This window comes from Prionailurus bengalensis, chromosome A2 (genome assembly GCF_016509475.1).
Source record: "Prionailurus bengalensis isolate Pbe53 chromosome A2, Fcat_Pben_1.1_paternal_pri, whole genome shotgun sequence".
NCBI classification, from domain to species: Eukaryota; Metazoa; Chordata; class Mammalia; order Carnivora; family Felidae; genus Prionailurus; species Prionailurus bengalensis.
In genome coordinates, this window is record NC_057348.1 from 125,107,905 (window position 1) to 125,129,703 (window position 21,799).

At 45.8% G+C, this 21,799-nt stretch overlaps 1 protein-coding gene across 4 annotated transcripts in view; it reads right to left on the reverse strand.

Annotated features, from left to right (window-relative positions):
- Positions 1–7,651, reverse strand: part of DPY19L1 (dpy-19 like C-mannosyltransferase 1) — a 97,419-nt gene extending 89,768 nt beyond the window's left edge. For all 4 annotated transcript variants that reach the window (XM_043589241.1, XM_043589240.1, XM_043589239.1 and 1 more), the window contains exon 1: positions 7,262–7,651. In XM_043589241.1, coding sequence (XP_043445176.1) covers positions 7,262–7,559 — 298 coding nt within the window. In that variant the 5' untranslated portion in view covers positions 7,560–7,651. The remainder of the gene's footprint in view (positions 1–7,261) is intronic.
- Positions 7,652–21,799: the final 14,148 nt, after the last annotated feature.

Genomic DNA, 21,799 nt, shown 5'->3' on the forward strand with positions numbered 1-21,799 from the left:
CTCCGGAAAGGAAGTCAAACATGAAGGAATATGCCAGACAAACGTGAAGATATGTATGTGAGCTGTTAATTTAAATGTATTCAGGGAGGAAAAAGGACAATGCTGAGAAAATAAAAAGTAGTATGAAAACAAAAAAGAGAAAAGTTACAACAGTTGTAGATTTATGTACTCTACAAATCAATACTTCCACTTTTAAATTTATTCCTATTCAATGATTCTTGAATTGTGAAAGATCATCCATGAAGAACTGATCTTTCCTATGAAACTGCCTTTTACAGAATTAAACAGCAGCATAAAGGTCCTGACCTAGAAACAGATGTAATTTTTACCAACTCTGAGGACAAACACTCATTAGAATGGTAACTAAAGAAAACTAGCAGACTCCTTCCTGGAAGAGTAATGTTCCAATGGTTTGTGTAAAGTACAATCCAATGGCAAAAGATAAACTAACGACACAAGAATTTAGAACTAAACATACAAAGTACGCAGCCTAAAGCTGGCCTGCTTAGAAACATGCACACAGGCTTATAGGTCTCTATGATAATGTAAGTATCTCATTAACATACATTTTAAGACACATTAATACAGCCTAACAGGCTAAGCATATAAAACTTATAAAAATGGCCATAGTTCAAATTTATCAACATGCAAATATGCATATGTGTATAATAAAATTTTATCTGCTTTCAGTAATGATGCCATACTATGGGCCAAGAATCAATCACATATTGGTAATGTCTCCTTATACTTACACAATCTAAACTCATCACATTTGTTAATTTGAGCACACACAAATATAACATACTCAGAACCCCTCCAATTGTGTATTTTAATAAAAAAAATATGTTTAAGTGATTATGACTGTTGTTTAGAGTTAACCAGAGTCTATTTCAGAAAGAAAAAACTGGTTTTAAACATTGAAGAAACCCTTTAAATCCCAAATTCCCATCTTATTCACTGGCTTTCTAAGGAAATGTACTGGCCCAACATCTATGTATTAACACATCCTTAGAGCTGATGCTCAGTTGTGGCTAAGCGTTTACTTGACAGCCATCCCACCAAGATGGCCAGTGGTCCCTGTGCCTCACAGCTCCTCAGCTTTTCTCATCCTTTATGCCACCCTAATACGCTCTCTTTCCACTTCCTGTCCCCGTACCTCCACGCATGATCCCTCTCTGCTTTATTTCCCCTGAAGGAAGAAACAAGAAAGCTAACACTTAATTGAGCATTAAATATTGCCATTTCTCTGAACAGAGTCCTGGGGCTTCATTTCTTCTTTTGCTATACTCACCCTGGAGAAGATGAAATACAGCAGAGCAGTTAAGAGCTCAAACTCTGAAGCCACATTGCCTGGATTCAAATCCTGAGCCTTCCACATTCTAGAGATGGTCTTGGGCAAGTTATTTAACAGCTGTGTGCCTCAGATCCCCTGTCTGATAAAACAGGTATGGCAATCACAGTGTCATGGTCAGGCCTGAGTTAGCAGTGAATTGAGTCTAAGATAAATGAGTTTATCTAAAGCACTTAGAACTATGTCTGGCACAGAGTAAACCCCATTTCAGTAAAAGGTGTTATTATTAATTCCCATTAATTTGGGAATTAACACCCATTTGCTGGTGATGTCCTATTTTGTTTCCATTCTGACATCTTCTCTTATGTCCCACTGCCTGCTTGACATTTCTACTTGGACATCTCACAAATATTGCAACGGAAACACGTCCAGGATAGAATTCCAATCTTTTCCCTCAAACCCAGCCCCTCACCATGCCCCTAGTCTTCACGATCTCAGTGAATGCACCCTATATCCCCAGTTACAGCAGCCAAAACTGAGAAATTATTCCTAGCCCTTCCCTTTTCCTCAATCCAAGCCCAATTTACCAGCAAACCCTTCCATTTCTCTCTCCAAAGCAGATCTCAAATCTATCCCCTTCATCATAACCAACAACTCTCTTGCCGGAGTCCTGCCAGAGCCTCCCCACTGGCTGCTCCCAGCTCTGCCCTTGTGTTCCACAGCCCATTTTCCCAAGTGTAGATTTCCCAAAATAAAATTTAAGTCACGTTACTCTCCTGTTTAATACTCCTCAGTGGCTTCCCGTCATGCTAGGAATAAAACCCCAACTCCTTAAGGAGCTCTGGTTTGTGGCCTTCTCATGTTGAACAGGCTAAGCTCTGGCCTACCTCAGCACATGTCGTGTGCCATGTCCACAATGCCCCTTCTTCTCCGGACAGTATGCATCTTCTCATCCGCAGGTCTTGCCTCTAAGGTCAACTCCCCCCAAATTTTTCTGACCCTAAAGTGGGTCTCTCCTGTTTTTTCTATCTTAGCCCTTTTTCTTTCCTCCACTGGACTTACTACAATGTACTATTATTCTTATTTGTTCCCGGCCCTTTTAGAATGGAGTTCCTTGGAGACAGGGGCTACATACAGCTTGTCTTGTCCTCCCTCTTATCCCCCAAAGCTAGCATCAGCTGTAGTAGGCATTCAGTAATTGGTAAATGTGAATAGAGCTGCTGTTACAGATATTATTTATTCTTTACCATAACCGTGTGGGGCATTTATCCTCATTTTATTTATTTTTTATTTTAAAGTGTATTCATTTTGAAAAAGCATGAGTTGGGGAGGGGCAGAGAGAGAGACAATCCCACTGACGGTGTGGAGCCCAACACAGGGCTGGAACCCATGAACCGTGAGATCATGACCTGAGCCGAAGTCGGATACTTAACTGACAAAGCCACCCAGGCACCTCATATAATCCCCATTTTAAAGATGAAGCAAGCAAGAGTCAGAGACATTTAGGGATCTATAACTTTTAAGTGTAGAAACAAGACTCAAATGCAGGTCAGTATTGAGATGCCTGTGCTATTTCAAACACACCACACTGCCTCCTACGCAGTCCTATGGCTAACACCTAACCTCAATCTTCTGCCTCCACCCACTTTCTTACCCCTTCTGCCCCTAAAAAGCCATATTTCTTTCCTATTATATGGGCTTTCACACTCCCATAAATTGTGGAGAACAAAAGCAGTTTTGCTTCCCAAAGGACATTTGCCAATATATGGAGACATTTTGGTTGTCACAACGGGGGACGTGCTACTGACGTCAAATAGGTAGAGGCCAGGGATGCTGCTGAACATCCCACCATGCACAGGACAGCAGCCCCTCCCCACCCCCCAGCAAAGAATTATCCAACCCAACATGTCATCATGTTGTGGTTGAGAGGCCTTGCCAACACAGAACCAGCTTTCAGCAAGGGTGCGGTTGCCACTGATCCTAGGAACCAGGCAGGTATGTTAACGAACCAGGCAGGTATGTTAAGGAACCAAGCAGGACAGATGAAAGGGGGAAAAAAGTAGTTTTCAGTATCTTTCTCTTCCATATTCAGGTTACAAATTTATTATGTTTTGTAAATGGCATCTTACCTTGCAGTCTTTCACCACAGGCATGCTCTATTTGCATGTTTAACAGGTATATTCTTCACTTCCACAAAGGATAGCACCCCTTCCATTTCTCCTTGAAACACACAGCCCTCTCCAACTATGCTTTTTTCTTCCCTCTTCTGATAATAGACATGGGTACAAGAAACACATCACTCTTCTCTCAACTCTAATTAAAATAACAGCCATGTCAGTTGATGAATGGCAACTCACAGCCCCAGTTTTGAGAAAACAATAGACTAGGAGAAACGTGGGCAAATTGGACTGTGTGTCCCCGCCTAAAAGAGGGGAGGTGAGAACCACTTAGTACTAGGGGATCGCTGCCATGTAGGAATTACAGCCCCGTGATGCTAGACAAGCTGCTTCTACGGAGAGGCAGGACATCGGACTTAAAAATTACTGACATTTCCCTCCACCTCACCCCATCCCCAGATTTTGATTTAATTAGTCAGATGTGTGGCTTGGCTATTAGGATTTCTTGAAGCTTCCAGATGACTCTAGTCCAGTATTGCTAAGATTGAGAGCCACCAGTCTATTCCAGCCTTCCCATTTTTACATGTGCTTACAAACTGAGGCTCGGAGAAGCTAAGTGCTTTGCTCAGGTACCCAACTAGTTTGAAATAGGTAAAAAAATCAGAAAACAGTTCTTCTAAGGCAATGTTTTCACTGTAGGTTTTTCTAGTGTTATACACTAGACCATAAAACTCAACAGTTTATAAAATGGCATTGTTTTAAAAGGGACAGAATAGAAAATCACAGTATACAGTATATTACAGAAGTAAGATTGTTAACATGACACTTGTTTTAAAGCACATGCACATATTTGCTGGTCAGACTTCATTTGCCTATCTAAATCCATTCTCTTCCCTTCTCTGCCTAGTTCCCAGCCCTACAGAATGATTCAGTTGGGTCCCTTGCCCGAGGGGTTCCAGTTGGTCAGCCAGTGAGAGGCATGAGTGGGCAAAGTAGAAGGTTGGAGAAGAGTATGGGGTCACTTCTCTTGGGGGGAGATCCTGCTCCCACATCACAGCTCTCCTTGGGTTCAGCTCCTGATGAAGCTCCCCTTCCCCCATCAGGCCCAGACATGGTAGCACTTTCTCACTGCTGACAGCCTGGGTGTTTCGATGCCCTCTGTGGGTTCCACAAAACTGTTCACTTTTGAAAACAGTCCGTTTATTAAATCTGTTTCCTGCCAGGACACTGACAAACCTAAACAGAATAACAGACAGAAATGTGCACAAACGCACTGGGTTGCACTTTCAGAAGTGTGAGCAGGTTTAATGTAAATTGTATTGCCTACTGTGGGTTATGGTCAAAAAAGATGGAGAAACACCATCATGGTTCTTCTTACTATACCACTGTTGCCCCTGGCTTATATAGGGAGCTACTGGACTGATACTTCTAAAAACACACATTTGAAAAATATTTCTTTTTATGACTGTTACCACTAAATAAATAGTAAATGATATCCAAAAAAGAAAAAGAAAAACACATGTTTGTTGAATAGATGTTTGCAACGGTGATTAACACTGCCCACCAGTGGAAAGGGCCCCCATGGTACATAGTGAGTCCATCAGTGCTTAGCATATATGGAGGAGATGCAAGAAACAGAACTGAGAATCTCCAGTCAGTTTCTAACTTTTAAAAATGTATGCTTCTATCAGGGAGGTTCAAGTTGTAAAATTTCTTCCCAAAACATAAATGAACCATTTTTGTCATAGCAAAATCCCATACTGTAAACCTGTACAGTGTCAGCTCAATTCTCACTCATTCTGTGAAGGGCAAGAAGGAAGGGAATGAGGAGGCTTTCAAAAATGTCTAAACTCTGCTCCTTCTTGCAGGATCCAAAGGAACAGGGCCAGAGGAAGAACTAAACAACCTACATCCCATTCTCCAGAATCACCTCTCAGGCTGTCCTGTGGCCTCTTTTAAGTGGTTAGCAGGGACAGAAAATCATCCAACCTCCATACATCTGATGACAGTACACCCAAAAATAAGGGACAGCTCCTTCACTGTACCTCTTTTCAATGCCCAAAGGGGTAAGTCAGGTAAAGTGCCACACTGCTCTATTAATACAAAACTGTATTTAGGTAGAAACATTAAATATAATGCTCATGAAATCCAAATATAAGGTATCCAATAAAAGGAGATTCAAAGTAAATGCAATAACAAGAAAAGAAAATGGCAAGATATTATATTATTCTATGGTTGTTACTGTAACCTCTGAAAAAGAAGTGGTCATTCCATATTTCACTACAAACTGGTTTATGTTTATACTAGCCATTCGACAAAAATGCAACTTCATTCTGTCACCAGATCTCAAGTCAGTATTATGCATGTGCTTTTATAATAGCAACTAAAACTTGTTAAAGGCTTTAGACACAAAGTGCCTTCCCACATATTAGCCACCCCTTTTAGTTCTACTCCTCAGAGTAAGTAGGGCAGGTGATAATCCCATGTCACAGAGAAGGAAGGGCTCACAAAGGAAATAACTTGAAACTTAAACCAAACTTAACCACTCTGAACAGGATTTGGAGCCTGTTCTCATCCATTGTACCATGCTGCCTCCCCAAGGTGAACTTATCTAACCTGCATACTGGCAAGGTTTTTTTCAAGCTCCCTACTAAAAAGGGGAGGAATATACTGAAAATACTGATTTTTTTGAGGCTTGAATCTACAATATATAAAAGTACTCTAATAACAATATCAACCTGAGACCATTAAAAAACACACACAAACACACACACACACACTCACACACACACACACACACACACACACACAGTGATGACTCTGGTTTTTTATGATTGAGTGGCTTCTTCTGGTGGTGGATGTTATCTCAGGGGAAGCTGATTGTTGTGTCCTATTCCTTCACCTATATTGAAATCCAAATTCTTTTGGGTCACTAAGGGAATTTGAAAGGATAACAAAGAATAAATCACCAACAGTTAAATAATGCAGTAGCCAAAATCCATTAATGTATTATATAGGAAAGGCGGTGTTACAGCATTTCCCATTTTCCAAGCACTGGTTTGGAAAAATTAGGCCCATTATCCAAACTGCTAATAATTTGCCTTATCAGAATGTCAATCAGGAAACAAAGAAAACCTGAAGTCTGTCCACAACCTGTGACTGTTTGAACTTTATTTGTTCAGCACATCGCTGCATATCACCCATTTGGTGCATGGTAGCGGGAACGGAGGGGAGCCCTCCACACCAAACGTTCCCAGGTCAGCAGAGAGGATTAAGGCTCCAGTGCCCAAAACACAACACAACCTGGAAAGTGACGTGCTGCGGGGAATCACAAAGTGCCACCGGCGGTGTCTGCGGCCAAGAAGAAAAAAAGCACTCTAAAATTCAATTATAAGTTTAGCAACTTTCTAGGATAGGGAATGAGCTTCTACTTTGAGCAGCACGGAATCGCTTCCAACCCAAAGCAAACCATCCTCCGGGCAGGGGCCGAGATAACGGGAAGGCGGCCGGTCCGCGCCAATCAGCAGCGCCCAAGTCTCGTTAGCGCAGACCTGTCAGTTCGCAGCCAGGCCGGGCAGCTGTTGATCTCGGGGCCATTTTTTTTTTTTTTTTTTTTTTAAACAGAGACAGAGTGCGGACTGGAAGGGAGCGAGGAAGGCTGAGCAAGGAGGAGGGGGAGGGGAGGAGGAGGTGAGGACGTCCCAGGAAAAGTCGGAGAAGGCTGCAAACTGACGGGGACAGGGCGGCGGGGCTCCGCGGCGCGGAAGTGGGAGGGGAATACAGGGGAGGGGGAGAGGGGCTCGCGCCTCAAAGTTCCGCGTCCCGGCGGCGCCCGCGCTTTGGGGCTGCTCACCTAGCAGGAGCGTGGTCCAGGTCCGGCCGCGCCCCGCGCGCCGCAGGCCCAGCGCCCCACGCAGACCGGCCGCCAGGCGCCCCCCGAGCCCGCCTCCGGCGGGCGGCGCGGCGGGCTCGGCGCGGGGCCCCTTCCTGCCCGCGGCGCCCTTGCGCCCGGGGGACCGGGGCGCGCGCTCGGGCCCGGGCTCCCCGGCGCCGGCGTCCGGCGCCCCCCTCAGCGGCGACTGAGAGGCGCGGGGCGGCTGGGGCGGCTTGGGGGCCGCCTCCCGGTGCTTGTTCCGCGCCTGCAGGACCATCTTGGCATAGTCGCTCCCGCTCGCTGCGCGCGCCCGAACGGCGGCCGGGGAACGGCGGGCTGGCGGGGCGGCACGGGCGCCGCTCACTCTCCGGCGGGCAGGCGGGCGGAGGGCGGGCCGTTCCCTCCCCGCGGGCCGGGAGGCGGGGAGAGCAGCAAGGCCGGGCGGCGGCTGCTTGCTTTGGCGGTGCGGCCGGGAGGCGGCGCCGGACTCGCGCTCCCGCCGCCGTTGCCGCCGCTCCGGTTGTCACGGCGACCGCGGAACGCCGGGGGGCGGGGGCGGGGACACCCTGTGAGCGGCCGCGGCCCCGCCCCCGCCGCCCCTCCGCCTCTCCGCGCCGGACGCGCGCTCCCGGCCGGCCAGCGCGCACGCGCGGACTTCCGGCGCGGAAGGGGAGCCGACCCCGCCGCGGCCCCGGGACCCCCGCCCTGCTGGTGGCCCGCGTCGGGCTCTGTGGGGGCGAGGGTGGTGCTCTCCTTCCGGGAGCAGCCGTCCCTCCCTCTGGGAGTGGTTGGGAAGAAGGAAGGGCCTTTTCGGGGCGGGAGCCTCTGGCGAAGTTTCGGACCCGATTAAGGGTGTGCGTGGAGCCCAAAGAAGCCCGCGTGGCCCAGGCGGCTGGTCGCGGGGGTGGGCTGGGCGGGGGAGGAGCGCTCGGGAACGACCAAGGGGGGCGCTGTGCACGCGCTCTGCAGGCGCGGTGGCCCCGCCGCTGGAAAGCGAGGGGATAAAAGTCAAGCTGCGGTTTCACACTGGCTCCACAGTGTGTGGCTTCGCATCTGGGAATGCTGCCCAGTGCACCTCCCTCCGCCGATGCGACCAACGGTGCAACTCGACTTAAAATGGCAGCAAAGTATCTCAGGGGGAGTGATAAGCGTCGAGGCACAAGTGTGTGCCTGACGTTACAACCGTAAACTGAAAACCAGGGGGGGAGCCCAGGCTGGAAGGTGATAAAATTGAACGGCCCGAGAAGGAAAGATTATCAACAAGTATGTTCTGTTAGTTTCAAGTGCTGCAACCTTGTGACTTAGAGAAACTTTATTTGCTGATAAAAGACAAAACTTTAGTCAAGAACGTATTTTCTTTCACGTAGCAGCGGAATGCGGGAGTAAAGGAATTAAAACGAAGCAGAACCCAGTTATCCCCCCTCCTCCACCTCACCGCTCTCCTGAATTCTGTACACAAAGCTCTACAGCTGTATGGTTAACTGGCAGGTCCCCTTCCTTGCGGTGTCCGGTGGGCTTGTTCCAAAAAGTTGTCCTTAAGTCCCAATTTTGTAAATCGTATCATATCATTTGTAAGTCATGTAAATCATATCATTTATCTCTATTGTAATTACAGAGGCTTCATGAGACTATGGATCCTCACCGTGAAGTTTCTCCACTGAGCGATGTCTTTATTAGGGAAGTTAATACATGCATACATTCACTGTTAGGCCTTTTTAAGAGACAATGAATTCTTTTGTAAGCGGAAAAAAACGTCATGCTAATTGATAATCCCTCATCCTCTATATTTTGTGAATTAGGATTTTCAGCTGTTGTTTTTATTGGCGCAGGGAACAACTATTTTTAGGCACTAGTTTTCAAAAAACAAAAGGATAGCAGGGAATGCTTGAATTCTAAAACAATGTGTCAGATGGATCCAGTGTTGCCCTCTTGGATTAATTTTTAAATCATTACCGATTAGATTAAAAGAAACCTAACTCAGGGGGCCTGGGTGGCTCAGTTGATTGAGCATCTGACTTCAGCTGAGGTCATGATCTTATGGTTGGTGAGTTTGGTGAGTTCAAGGCCCACATTGGGCTCCCTGCTGTCAGCACAGAGCCTGCATTGGATCCTCTGTCTCCCCTCTCTCTGCCCCTCCCTTGCACTCTCTCAAAAATGAAAGAAAGAAAGAAAGAAAGAAAGAAAGAAAGAAAGAAAGAAAGAAAGAAAGAAAGAAAGGAGAGAGAGAGAGAAAAAAAGAAAAGGAAAGAAGAAAGAAAGAAAGAAAGAAAGAAAGAGGGACCTAACTCAATGTCTGTTAAAGGTAATACAAATAATTCATTGACCAATTTTTGTTTAAATGATTGGAAAAACACATGGAAAACGAGGTTCAGTATTTCAACTACTGGATTGCTTGTCTGTCTCCTCCTATACATGGGAGGCTGGATTCAGGAACTGTATCCCTTTAACTGGTACCATTTCACCAGAGAAAATACTTGTTGAATGAATGAATGAATGAATGAATGAGTAAATGAATGCAGAAAATGACATAATCAAATGATAATTCAAAACCTTGTGTTCTGTAGTGCACTTGAAAGTCACCTTGTTGCAGCCTTCTCCCACAGTCTCAACTTTCTAGAGGACAATCTTTTCTATTCAATTTCATATTGTCCCACAGAGCCTAACCCAGAACCTGGCTATGGAAGTTTTTTTTAATCGAAAGAGAGACACCTATATTTAAGACACACCCAGTAGGTTTTTATAAACTCCACCAGTGCTGATGAGAGCTCTTCTTTGTTTGGAGACCAAGTAAAGAATCCCAGCAAGGGGCAGTATGGAGTATTGGGCAAAAAACATGGTGACTTTAGGCCCAGGTACCAGCCTTTGCTCTGACGTGTGCCAGCCCTGCGACCTTGGCCAATTTACTAGACCTTCTTCAGTTTTGGTTTCCTCATCCCTAAAATGGGAGTGATAAAAAATATCTACCCTTCAGGATTGTAAAAATTAAATACAATGTATATAACTTACTTCCATCAGAGTAATTTCTCAAAAAATGTTCAAATCAGTGGCCAGTATGTAAGGAGGATGGCAGGTCCTCTGTCCTCCCAGAGCCTAAGGCCAACAGTCTCCAATGGGTATGAAGATGCAGGGGAGAAGAGCACAGAAAAACAAGGACAGCTGTATGCTCTCTGGACCAGTCCTACACTGGGTGGGATTCAAGCTTCTCAACTATCTGAGAAGTTGACCTCCCCTGAGTTTTCCTGCTTCACACATATGCTTTACAAAATGATGCCCATGGGTGGGTCGTTCAGCCTGGATAAAATAATAGGCATCTCCTCTTGACCCTCTTCCCCCCCATCCCAACCTCCCCCCACCCCGAGAAGCATATTTCACACGAGATGGGTGGTGGAACAGAAACTAGAACAGTCATGGAAGGTTACATGCCAGATTTCATTGTGCATTTATCTCTGTGACATTCACAAGAGCCGGGAATGCATTTTATTCATATCTGTATCTTTAGGCCAGTGCCTGCCACACAGTGGTGGATGCTTTAAAAAAAAAAAAAAAAAAGACAAACTGAAAGCTGCATTTTAAAAACTGTGTTGTGCACAGATGATCCAATGAATCAATTCAAGATTATAATGAATATGGATTAAGCATTATAGTTAGTAGCCACCTTTAATGTGCTTTTCAAGAGTTACAGATGCACCAGGAAGGTACTTCCTTATGTGACATTGTAGAAATACTGGGCCAAGGCAGACAGATTACAGACACAGAAACCCAACAGAACAACCACTCATTGGGTTTGGTCCCCAGGGTGCAAACCCAATCCTTTCCCTCACTAAAAGCTACGCTTTGGACATTTGAAATAAACACTTTTAATTAAAAAAAATTTTTTTTAACTTTGGGCACAGAGAGAGGAGGTTAAAGAGGGGAAGTGAGCATAAAATAATAAAGGAAGGCAAGTAAATGCGCCAAAATAAAGCTTAGCTACATTAAGCAACCAAGGAAACATTGTTAAATGGGTGATGAAAAGCAAAATTTGGTCAAGAGAAGACTATGTTAGGAACCAATTTCCTTGTTTCTCTACACTGGCATTTTATTTATTTATTTATTTTCAACGTTTATTTATTTTTGGGACAGAGAGAGACAGAGCATGAACGGGGGAGGGGCAGAGAGAGAGGGAGACACAGAATCGGAAACAGGCTCCAGGCTCTGAGCCATCAGCCCAGAGCCTGATGCGGGGCTCGAACTCACGGACCGCGAGATCGTGACCTGGCTGAAGTCGGACGCTTAACCGACTGCGCCACCCAGGCGCCCTACACTGGCATTTTAAAGACCCCATTTAACACTTTCAAATTTCGGGTGTCTAGGTGGCTCAGTTGGCTGAGCGTCCAACTTCGGCTCAGATCATATCTCACGGATCGTGGGTTCAAGCCCCAAGTTGGGCTCTGTGCTGACAGCTCCAGACTTGGAGCCTGCTTCAGATTCTGTCTCTCTCTCTCTCTCTCTCTCTCCCTCTCTCTCTCTCTCTCTCTGCCCCACCCCTACTTGTACTCACTCTCGCTCTCTCTCAAAAATAAAAATAAATAAATAAAAACATTAAAACTTCCAAATTTCTTGCATTTCCTCCCACTCGCACTCCTGCCCACAGAATGAAGCAAAAGGAGAATCTTGACTGTGGCATCTATTTCTCATTTCCTTGGACTAGGTCACTTGATCCCTTTATTGGAGAAGTGTCTTGGGGGCAAGTTCTAGATTCTGGCAAGTTCTAGATTTCTCAGTAGTAGCTCCTGTCAAGAGAAGAAACTGCAAATCCCAGAACACTTCCCAAAAATTTAAAATGGGTGCCACAAAGTAGATCTGTGTAACATTCAACTTCCAGCAGAGCTCCAACATTAACTTGTCACTGTGTTATAATGTATTCCTTTAGTCTCTGGTGAGAACAAATGTAAATTGCTACTTTATTGCTTTTTAAGTTTTATCTTCCATCTCTCTGGTAGCTGACCTTGTAATTTAAACTGTTCATGCTCAAATGGGTGTTCCTGAGAAAGGCCTGGAGTGCATTATTAGTCCTAGTTATAGTGCATCACCGGGAGCCACTCCAGTGCAGAGGTCCGTGTTTCTCCAAGCTGCAGTCTCTGGCACTGAGGGCTCGCTATGTCCCTAGTGCCTCAATAGACATTAGAGACATTAAAAATTCAGATACTAAGTCTCCATCCCCAGAGGGCTTGCAGCTTGGTCAGAGAGGCAGGGTAGGCTAGAACAAAGTATGGTTATGCAGGAAAGTATGTGATCCAGAGTGTAAGTACTGAAAGAGCTCTAAGGAGAGAAGACCATGGCTGACATGATGGACGAGTTTGCAGATAGGAGATGAAACTTGGTCTAGGCCTTGTTCGAACAATGGACTTTGAACAGAAGGAAACATGGAAAAGGCATTACAGATGGGGAACAGCGTATTTCCAAAACCCTATGTGCCTGGTATATAGTGGGTGCTGGTATGAACATCTTAAATCCTTTTTGGAATGAGGAAGGGAAGAAACAGCTGATGTAAGTTTCAGGAATAAATAAATGGATTAAAGAATGAATCAATGAAGTAATGATTGAAGCATGACGTGCCCAGGGTGTCTCAACATGGCTCCTGTCTCTCAAAGCCCCACAAATCTATCTAGACCTGAGCAGGCTCCTGCTTGAGGGATGCCGAGTGACCCTCACACCCACGTGACCTGAGAAATACTGGGAGCCAGGGGCGCCTGGGTGGCTCAGTTGGTTAAGCGTCCAAATCTTGATTTTGTCCGCTCAGGTCACCATCTCACGGTTTGTGAGATGGAGCCCCACAACAGGCTCTGCGCTGACAGCACAGCTCAGGGCCTGCTTGGGATTCTCTCTCTCCCTCTCCCTCTGGCCCTCCCTGACTCGTTCTCTCTCTCTCTCTCTCTCTCTCTCTCTCTCTCTGTGTCTCTCTCTTTCTCTCTCTCCCTCTCTCTCTCAAAATAAACGAAAGAAAGAAAGAAAAGAAAAGAAATACTTGGAGCCAATGAATTCCACCCCCAGGCTCAGATTTGGGCCAGGACTCACTTGCATCTGACTGGCCTCTGCTGACTCCCAGCCAGAAGCCTGAGCTCCTCACCTGCCCCCAGGCATGGATCAGGTAAGGAACTGACCGACCTATACATTGTACAGTCAGTCTCCTGTCTCCATTCTCCAGGGTAAGCACCTGGATGCCTTGCACAATTTTTCCTCTCACCCCTAAACTGTTGCCTCTACGCAACCTTACCTCGTGCTCCCTGAGACCACCAATCCATCTCTGACACACTCAGTTCTTCTCAGTAGCCTCCACCTCTCAGCTCTTTCCAGAGGCCCCCCTCTCCTGTGATAGGTCCATTCCCCCACAAGGCCACTCTGTCTCTCCCCAGAGCTCCTTTCTGCCACCTGGAGAGCTCCTCTGAATTCCAAGTCATCTTTGCCCTTCATCATTGTGTCCCGCACGGGCACTTCCTCGAGCCCTGGCCCCAGCCTGCTCAGTCTTCCCCAGTGCTCCGAGGGACCTCCACACCCATCTAACACCCAGCCTCCCAGCTCCCTGACATCCCTGTCTCCGGTGACCTGCACTCACACTCTGTGTCATCCACCCACTCTCATGGACTCACCCTGATCCTTGTCACCACCCCAACTGGCTTTGCCTCTGCATTTTATAATGCAAACAACCCCACTTCCAATGCCTCTAAGTCTCTTGGTTATTCCATCCTGACAGTCAGGGCCCATTATTGCAGCTTTCTGTGCCAAGATCCCCACCTCTCCCCTGCATGGCCTTCCTCTCTCACCAACCTGGCAAAACGTCACTGTCCGACTTCAGATCTGCACCTGTGCTGCTGTGAAACACTGGACAAATCCTACAACATGGAAGGAAGTAACCCCTGGGAACCCTTAGTTTCCATCAGCAGCTGAACCCTACGTGCTGCCTGAAATCCTTCCATGTTCCCCGATCCCATTCTCCAGAGCAGGGGTAGCAAATGTTCGCTGGTGCTATGGACTGAATATTTGTGTCTTTACAAAATTCATGTGTTGAAATGTAATCCCCAGGGTGGTGGTGTTTGAAGGCGGGGCCTTTGGGGGCGATTAGATCATGAAGATCATTAGGGCCCTCAGGATGGGATTAGTGCCCTTATCAAAGAGACTCAGAGAATTCCTCCACCTCTTCCTTCTTATAAGGACACAGCAAAAAAGAAGGGCATCTATGAACCAGGAAAGATTCTCACCAAATCTGTCAGTGCCTCGATCTTGGACTTCCCTACTTCTGAACCGTGAGATAGAAATTTCTGTTGTTTACAGCCCCACCCCACCCCCCCAGGCTATGGTGCTCTATCATAGCAGCCTGAGTTAACTTAGACAACTAGTTTCTCAAACCTGCTACCCTCATACCAATTCCCATACTCCCAGAAAATGATCTTTCCTCCTACACTACAGAGAAACTGGCCACTATCAGAAGGAGTTGTCTGCCTGTTCTCCCATGTACCCACAAACTCACCCAATATCCTCATTCCTTCCATCCTAAGGAGGATGGGGCTTTCCATACACAGCCAACCTCTCCTATCTTATGCCACCATCGTGGTGCCTCCCTCTGCCAACTACTGCTTGGGCACCTTTCCACTGTTTGGGCTGCCTTCAAATAGCCTTAGGCCTGCCCAATTGACTCCTATTTTAATTAGAACCTTCCTCCAAACCAACAACTCCTCAAGGCAATGGCCCTTTCCCTCTCCTTGCCTCATTCAGACACATTCTGGTAGAGTTCCTTAGACCTACTGCTTCTGCTTCTTCATTTCCCACTCAAGCTCATGGAAGTCTGGCATTGCCTCCAACCCTCTGCAGAACTGCTCACCCAGAGATTGCTAATAACCTCCCTGTTGCTAGGTTCACATCTTGTCATCTGACCACACCCTTCCTTTGACTTCTCTGACCCACACACTTGGTTGTTGTGTCCCTTTGGCTGTTCTTTTCCAATCTCCCTTGAAAGCTCCTCTTGTTCACTAAATGTTGATGTCCCCGCGGGTTCAAAAAGGAGCTTCTCCCATTTTGACTCTGTATACATTCCCTGGGCATTCTCACTGCTGTCTCTTTGATGGGTATTTCTGTCTCCAGCCTTGATCTCCTCTCTGAGTCTCAGACCCGTATCCACAACTGAGCATTTGATGACACACTGCCATGTCTTTTTGGCACCTTAACCCCCCAAATCCAAACCTGCTTCTCTTCTAGTGTCCTAATCTCAGTAAATCCACCAGGACTCCCTCTATCCCCCTTTCCTGGGAGTCATTCTTATTTCTTCTCTCTTACTTTCTTCATCCCGTCAATCACAGACACCTACTGATTCTGTCTCATAAATGTCTCCCTAATAAACTCCTTTCTTTCCATCCTTATGGCCATGACTCACCATTATTTTTCCCATGGCCTTCGGCAGCACCTCCTAACCGGTCACTTTGCATCTTCTCTTTTGCCCATCCGTCTTCCAGATAACTGTTTCCAAAATGAGAATTTGATAATGTTGCTCCTTTAAAAAAAAAAAAAAATCATTCATCCCTCCCGAATTCCTCCACGTGATCTACTACACTGCCGTCATGTGCCGTCATGATCTGTGACATACTGTTCCCTCCCCCTGCTCTTTCTTCTCCAGCCTCGTCTCTGACGTCGCCCCAATACTCTGTGCCCTCAATTCCCCTGGACTTGCGTGTGTGGTCTTCTCTTGAACTGCCCCACTTCTGCCTACCCTGCCCCTAACACTTCACTAGGACAGCTGAGTCATCCTTCATATCTCACTTAGAAATCTGTTCCTGTAGGAACTTTCCTCCCCCTTCCCCTGGGCTCTACAGCCAGTAACCAAGACTGTCTTCTGTCATACTGCTTACCACACAGTCTATTTGCCTGTTTATTTGTCCAACTTCTCCGTCAGACTATAGGGTTCCTGGAAGGAAACCACGTGGTAGGTCACGTGGCCCAGGAAGCAGACTCTGAGATGAAAATCTGCATGCAGGCAGTGTGTTGGGGGAAGGGGGTGCTCTCAAGAACAAAACCTGTAAGAGAGTGAGGAAGGTGCAATTGGGCAAAGAGAAATCGAGCCGCAATGTGGTTGCCACAGAGGCTTTGGCCAATCCAACAGGGAGCTCTGGAGCTAGGATGGCCCTTCAAAATCATCCCAAATTGTGGCAAGGGTCACAAGCCTTTGATATCACATCAACTGATTATTGGTGCTGGCTGCTTGCAAGGAGCAGGGGCAGAGATCTGAGCATGGCATCTCCAGGGAAAGTGCACATCCAAGAGCAGTTCCTAAAGAGGGACCCAAAGCCCTCAGCAACCTACACCCCTGGTTGCAGACCTGAAGGGAGGGTCTGGGCGGCACACGCCCAGCACCCAGGCCAATGCTGGGGGGTGTCTCGGGACCTGACAGACCAAGAGCACCTATTCAATATTTTGCTTCCATTTTGCATTTTTTTTTGAAAACGAATAAACATTTTTCTCAAATTCCTTTCTTATTAGTATTTAATAATCTGTACATTTGTAAGGGAGACATTCAGGAGAAGTATGCAGATTTTGCCTGTAGAAAAAAAGTGAAAAAAGCAATAGAGATACATTTTCACAAAGTTCATCCTTCATTCTTTTTTTTTTTTCTTGAGTCATATTTTGGAGAAATAGCTCTTGCATGTCCCTAATAATTCTTCTTTAGTAGTTTAAGAAGGATCTTGGAAACAGGTCTTGAAAATACTGCCAAAAAAAAGAAAAAAAGAAAAAAGTAAGGTAGATAACAATAGACCACGTACTATTTATAAAACTTAAAAGGTTACACAGATGTGTGATTCTGAGTACTGAGGGAGATGTCTTTGGTGTCACCTGACCCTTTTCTTGGAGCCTGAAGTTGGGGGAACAAGGTTGGGGAAATCTACAACTGCTCAGCAAATACCATAGGTCTGCCAGGTCTCATCTCGGGAGCTCTGGCAACATTAACCTTACCTGGAAGCCTTTAAGAAATGCCAGTGTCCAGACCTCACCCAAACCAATGAAGTCAGGAAGGGAATCATCTGTACCTCTTAGAAGCTCCCCAGGTGACTGCAAAACGGTAAGGCAGAGACCCACAACCTTAGGAGACAAGGAAATGATCTTTATTCATATTCCTTGGTTATATGATAGACTTTTAGCATACAGTATATTAATTTATCTTATGTAGGGTCCATACAGTAAAAGGAAAAAACAATGAGGTAGCAAGGAATGTAGGATGTCACTCCTTTCAAATTCAAAAGTGGCTTTTACACATCAGAGACAGACCTTTGTCCATAGCACTCTCTATTTGAGTCTCTCTCTTGTGGCCTCTCCAACACTTCAGTCAGGTCACAGATGCCAACTTAACCCACAGTGCACAAGTGCCCAGCATTGGTTGGAAAACAGTTTGGAGCTTCAGCCTGGAAGGCCAGGGATTTGCCTCTTAGACTCCTGTTCCTCCCCCTGGCCCGGATCCAGCTTTGCCACAGCTTGGAAAACCTGAGCAGGAATCTCCTCTTTCCCACGCTCCCCGGACTAGGCAGAAACAGAAAGAGCTGAAAAGGGATGGCTGTAGGGAAGGAGAAATGAATCAAGGTGCAAGTATGAGGAGCCCGTGAAGAGAGTCGTGAAATATCTCGGAGAACAGCAGCTTGTGCCAAATCTCGTTTTTCCTGGAGCTACCCAAGCCCAAGACATATTTCTGGTGTTAGCCAAGGAAGAGGGCAATGGAATTTTAAGTATCTTGAAAACAAAAGAAATCCAGGTGGAGGCACCCTATATATTTATGTGTGGGCATTATTCAACACAGTAATGATGTATTTGTTCTTTATGCCCCAAACAACTGGTAAAACATCAAGGAAAACCCTCAGAAAATACCCACAGAAATAAATAGTAACAGCTTCTATAAAACCAGCCTTTACCAGGTCCTGGGCACTGTTCTGTGTCTTTAATACACACTATTTAATACTCACAGCAACCAACAAGGTGCATATTCCCTCCAACTTACTAGAGGGAAAATACAGAGAGGCTGTGACTGGCTCAAGGTCAGACAGATAGTTAGGAGTAATGGGGCCACTCTGCCTGATCCTGAACTCTGTACTATCTTGTGGGTGGAGCATTCATGAAAGACAGACACCATGAGTTGTGAGCTAAAAATGGCTTCCTTGCAAATAAAGGCTACGCATACCCATCCAACAATTACGGGCTTTCATGAGAAAGTATGTTCAGGGTGACTGAGTGTGACACATCACAGGGATTAACTTGAGTTCTCTTTAATTTATATATTGAAAAGCGAGTCCTCTGCAGACCTCGGGACTCTATTTTTAGTAAGCAATGATTTGCCCTACTGCTGACAACCCATTGCAACACCCAGGGGGTTGCAACACCACCATTTTGGAAAGCAGCAGCCTGGTGAATAGACCTAAATGGAAAGATATTTATGTGACTGAGTTGGAAAAGGTAGCTGGAAGATGCATAAAACTAGACATCGGCAGTTTGTGTCAGACTTCCCAGCTTAGTGCCTTTCTGGAAAAGTGGGCAAGGAAAGCAGCTGGCAGAAAGAGCAAATATCACAGTGTTGGAGTTGAGCTGCAGAGATAAGCTTCAGGGCATCCTGCTGCCTGCCAAGACTACAGGACAGAAGTCCCAGAAGCCACAGCACTTATTGCATAAGATTAAATCACTGCTGGCCGAGAATTCTCCCCCTTGAAACAGCAAATGACAGGCTCTGGGGGGAAGAAGGAGCCACTTCTCCCAGGACATCCGCATGCTTGGACATTTGGGTCCCTTGATGCTTCAGGTCAGCCAGGTGACTTTGGTCAAGTCAATTAATATTACTGCAGAAGGAAAAAATATATGCTCCCCTAAGTCCCTTTTTGCTCAAAAACCTGTGGTGCTTTGATTAAGATGAGACTGGTGTATAATGTTTATTCCCGTCGAGAAGAGCTAGCTTGAATGCTAGATTTTCACTCAATGTTTTCTTCCCGCTTTCAATCTTTTCCCAGTAATCCACCTCCAGATCGTTTTCTTTTTCATTTCAAATGAATAGATTTTGTAAAGCCCTAGTGGATCACTAGCCCACAGACTCTAAAGCATCCATTGCTTGTATTCAATCCATATTAGCATTATTTAGACTCTGAGCCTAAAAAGTATCTATGTATCCAAATACTACGTCCTCAAGACTCCCCTTGATCACTAATGCACTTTTTCTTTATGCCATTAATTACAAACAGGAAGAATCCCACCTAAAAACGCATTTCATCAAAAAGAAGAAATTATATTGGAGAAGTTTCTTTTCACACACTAGCACACGCCTTTGGGTACATTTCAAAGGATCCAGGTAGACGTAAAAGAGACAGTCCCGTTTCATGTGCTAATTATCACAAGGTTCTCAAAGGCTGTCCCCATGACCCAAGGTTTTGTTATTTACTAAATGTGATGGTAAAAACTGTCATTCATAAATCCAGCCTGCACTGAGTACTTACTATGGGATGGGCAGCGTGCTTGATACAAACACGAAACTAGTGAATAAAACAGAGTCCTGCCCTTACGTCTGAAGATGTGTAAGTAAATAAGTGGTGGTAGCTACCCTCTGGAGTGTCCCTCCATTTCCAAGTGCATCCCTTAGTCCCTGCCCGCCAGTCCTCCCCTCCCCCACCTACACCTGGGAGCTTGCAGCTGTACTGTGGACTGGTCCCTTCACCCCAGATGAACGGACGCTGACCCACACAGGGCCGAGCGTATCATCTCTCCCGAGAATTTTGTCTAATTTAGTTTGGACAAGTCTGCTGAATGAAGGACTCAAAATAGAACATGACGGAGCAGCCACCTTCTGCTTGTCATGTCAGCTGAGAAGTAGAAAAAAATCAATCTGTGGAAAGAGTGGAATGCAACAGACAGCATGAGAACAGGGGTGGGAGGGAGAGAGCGGGAACGAGAGAGAGAGAAAGACAGGGAGAGACAGAGAGAGAGAGAGAGAGAGAGAGCCAGAGAGAGTGAAAGTGGATGAGTGAAGGGATCCTGAAGAACCTGCTTCCTACCAGTAGCTGCTTGCTGCCCCTGCCTGAGGGCCGGCCATATTCTGACATTACAACACTGAACAGCGCTGAAGGCACCCAGTTCCTTTTTCTGTTAAGCCTGCTCACATTTTTTAAAAATGCTTATAACCAAGAGTTCCAACTAATAAGTGAGTGAATTGTTATTCATATAACAATTGAAATGGGTGAAGGTGAGGTAGGAAAGTTGAACAGACTCCATTTTAGAATGGCCACGTTGCTGCTGTTTTTCCGCCAGGCCCCGTTTACTCACGTTCTGTATTTTGCTTCTGAATAAGCCAAAGAAGCTATGTTCCCACGTCAAAAGGGAAGCAGGGAAGTTAATCATTCTCTGACTTTGGTCCCTGGCCCCAAACACCTGAGAACATCTCAGAAGAGCTGGATCCCAAACATGTTCCAGGACATGCGCTTCAAATAAACCTGGGCTGCTGCTGGCCTCAGTGCCCCTACGGAGTAACACCTATTGTTCACCTGACGTCTGCCTTTGATTGGACCCTACCCTGGATTCCTGGAGGAACACATACCTGAGACCCCTTTTCAGTATAAAACTCTAACCCCAAGCAAAAGTGAGACTCAAATGTCCTTTCCTTTCTAGTCCCCCAGACACTCTGTCTGCTGTTCTCTGTCTTGTCACTCATGCTATTCAATAAACTCCGCTTTCACTTTTTCCAGTTTGCGTTGGAGTTTTATCCTACCGGAAGCCAAAGACCCTCTTGGCTGGTCCTGTGGGACACCCCCTGGGTCCTTGAACCCAGCCTGCCTGCATCAAAGGAAAAGTTTTTACTTATCTTACTGCTATAGGTAGAGTAAAAATAATAAGTGTATTTCATGATAAATAGGTCAATGACAATTCATTTTTTAAAATTTTTTTCATGTTTGTTTATTTTTGACAGACAGAGAGAGAGAAAGCAAGCATAAGTTGGAGAGGGGCAGAGAGAGAGGGAGACACAGAATCCAAAGCAGCTGTGCTGACAGCTCAGAGCTCGATGCAGGGCTCAAACTCACAAACCAGGAGATCATGACCTGAACCAAAGCTGGACGCTCAGCCGACTGAGCCACCCAGGCACTCCTAAATTCTTTGCATTATAAACATTCACACTCAGCTGCAGCTTTTGCAAGACATTGAGCTTGGCAATGGGGTTAACAAGATGCATAGCAATGGTGGGCAACCTTATTTTGATCAAGGGCAAATTCAGAAGAAAGCACAAATGCTTACAGGCTATATTTCTCTTTCATTCAAAATGGCTTTGTGGTTGATCCTATGGGAGAAATTATTTCAGCTTAGATGATCTGTTTATTGAAGAAAAGAATGTCAATGAGAAAACTATGCTTGCTTTTTAGCCTTTGAAATATTATAATATAGTCCAATTTGAAAATTAGTAATACCACACAGCTTTTTCTAATTGTTCATCTCTTGCATTTGGACAGTGCCTTCACTTTTGCCACAAGTTCATCTGCA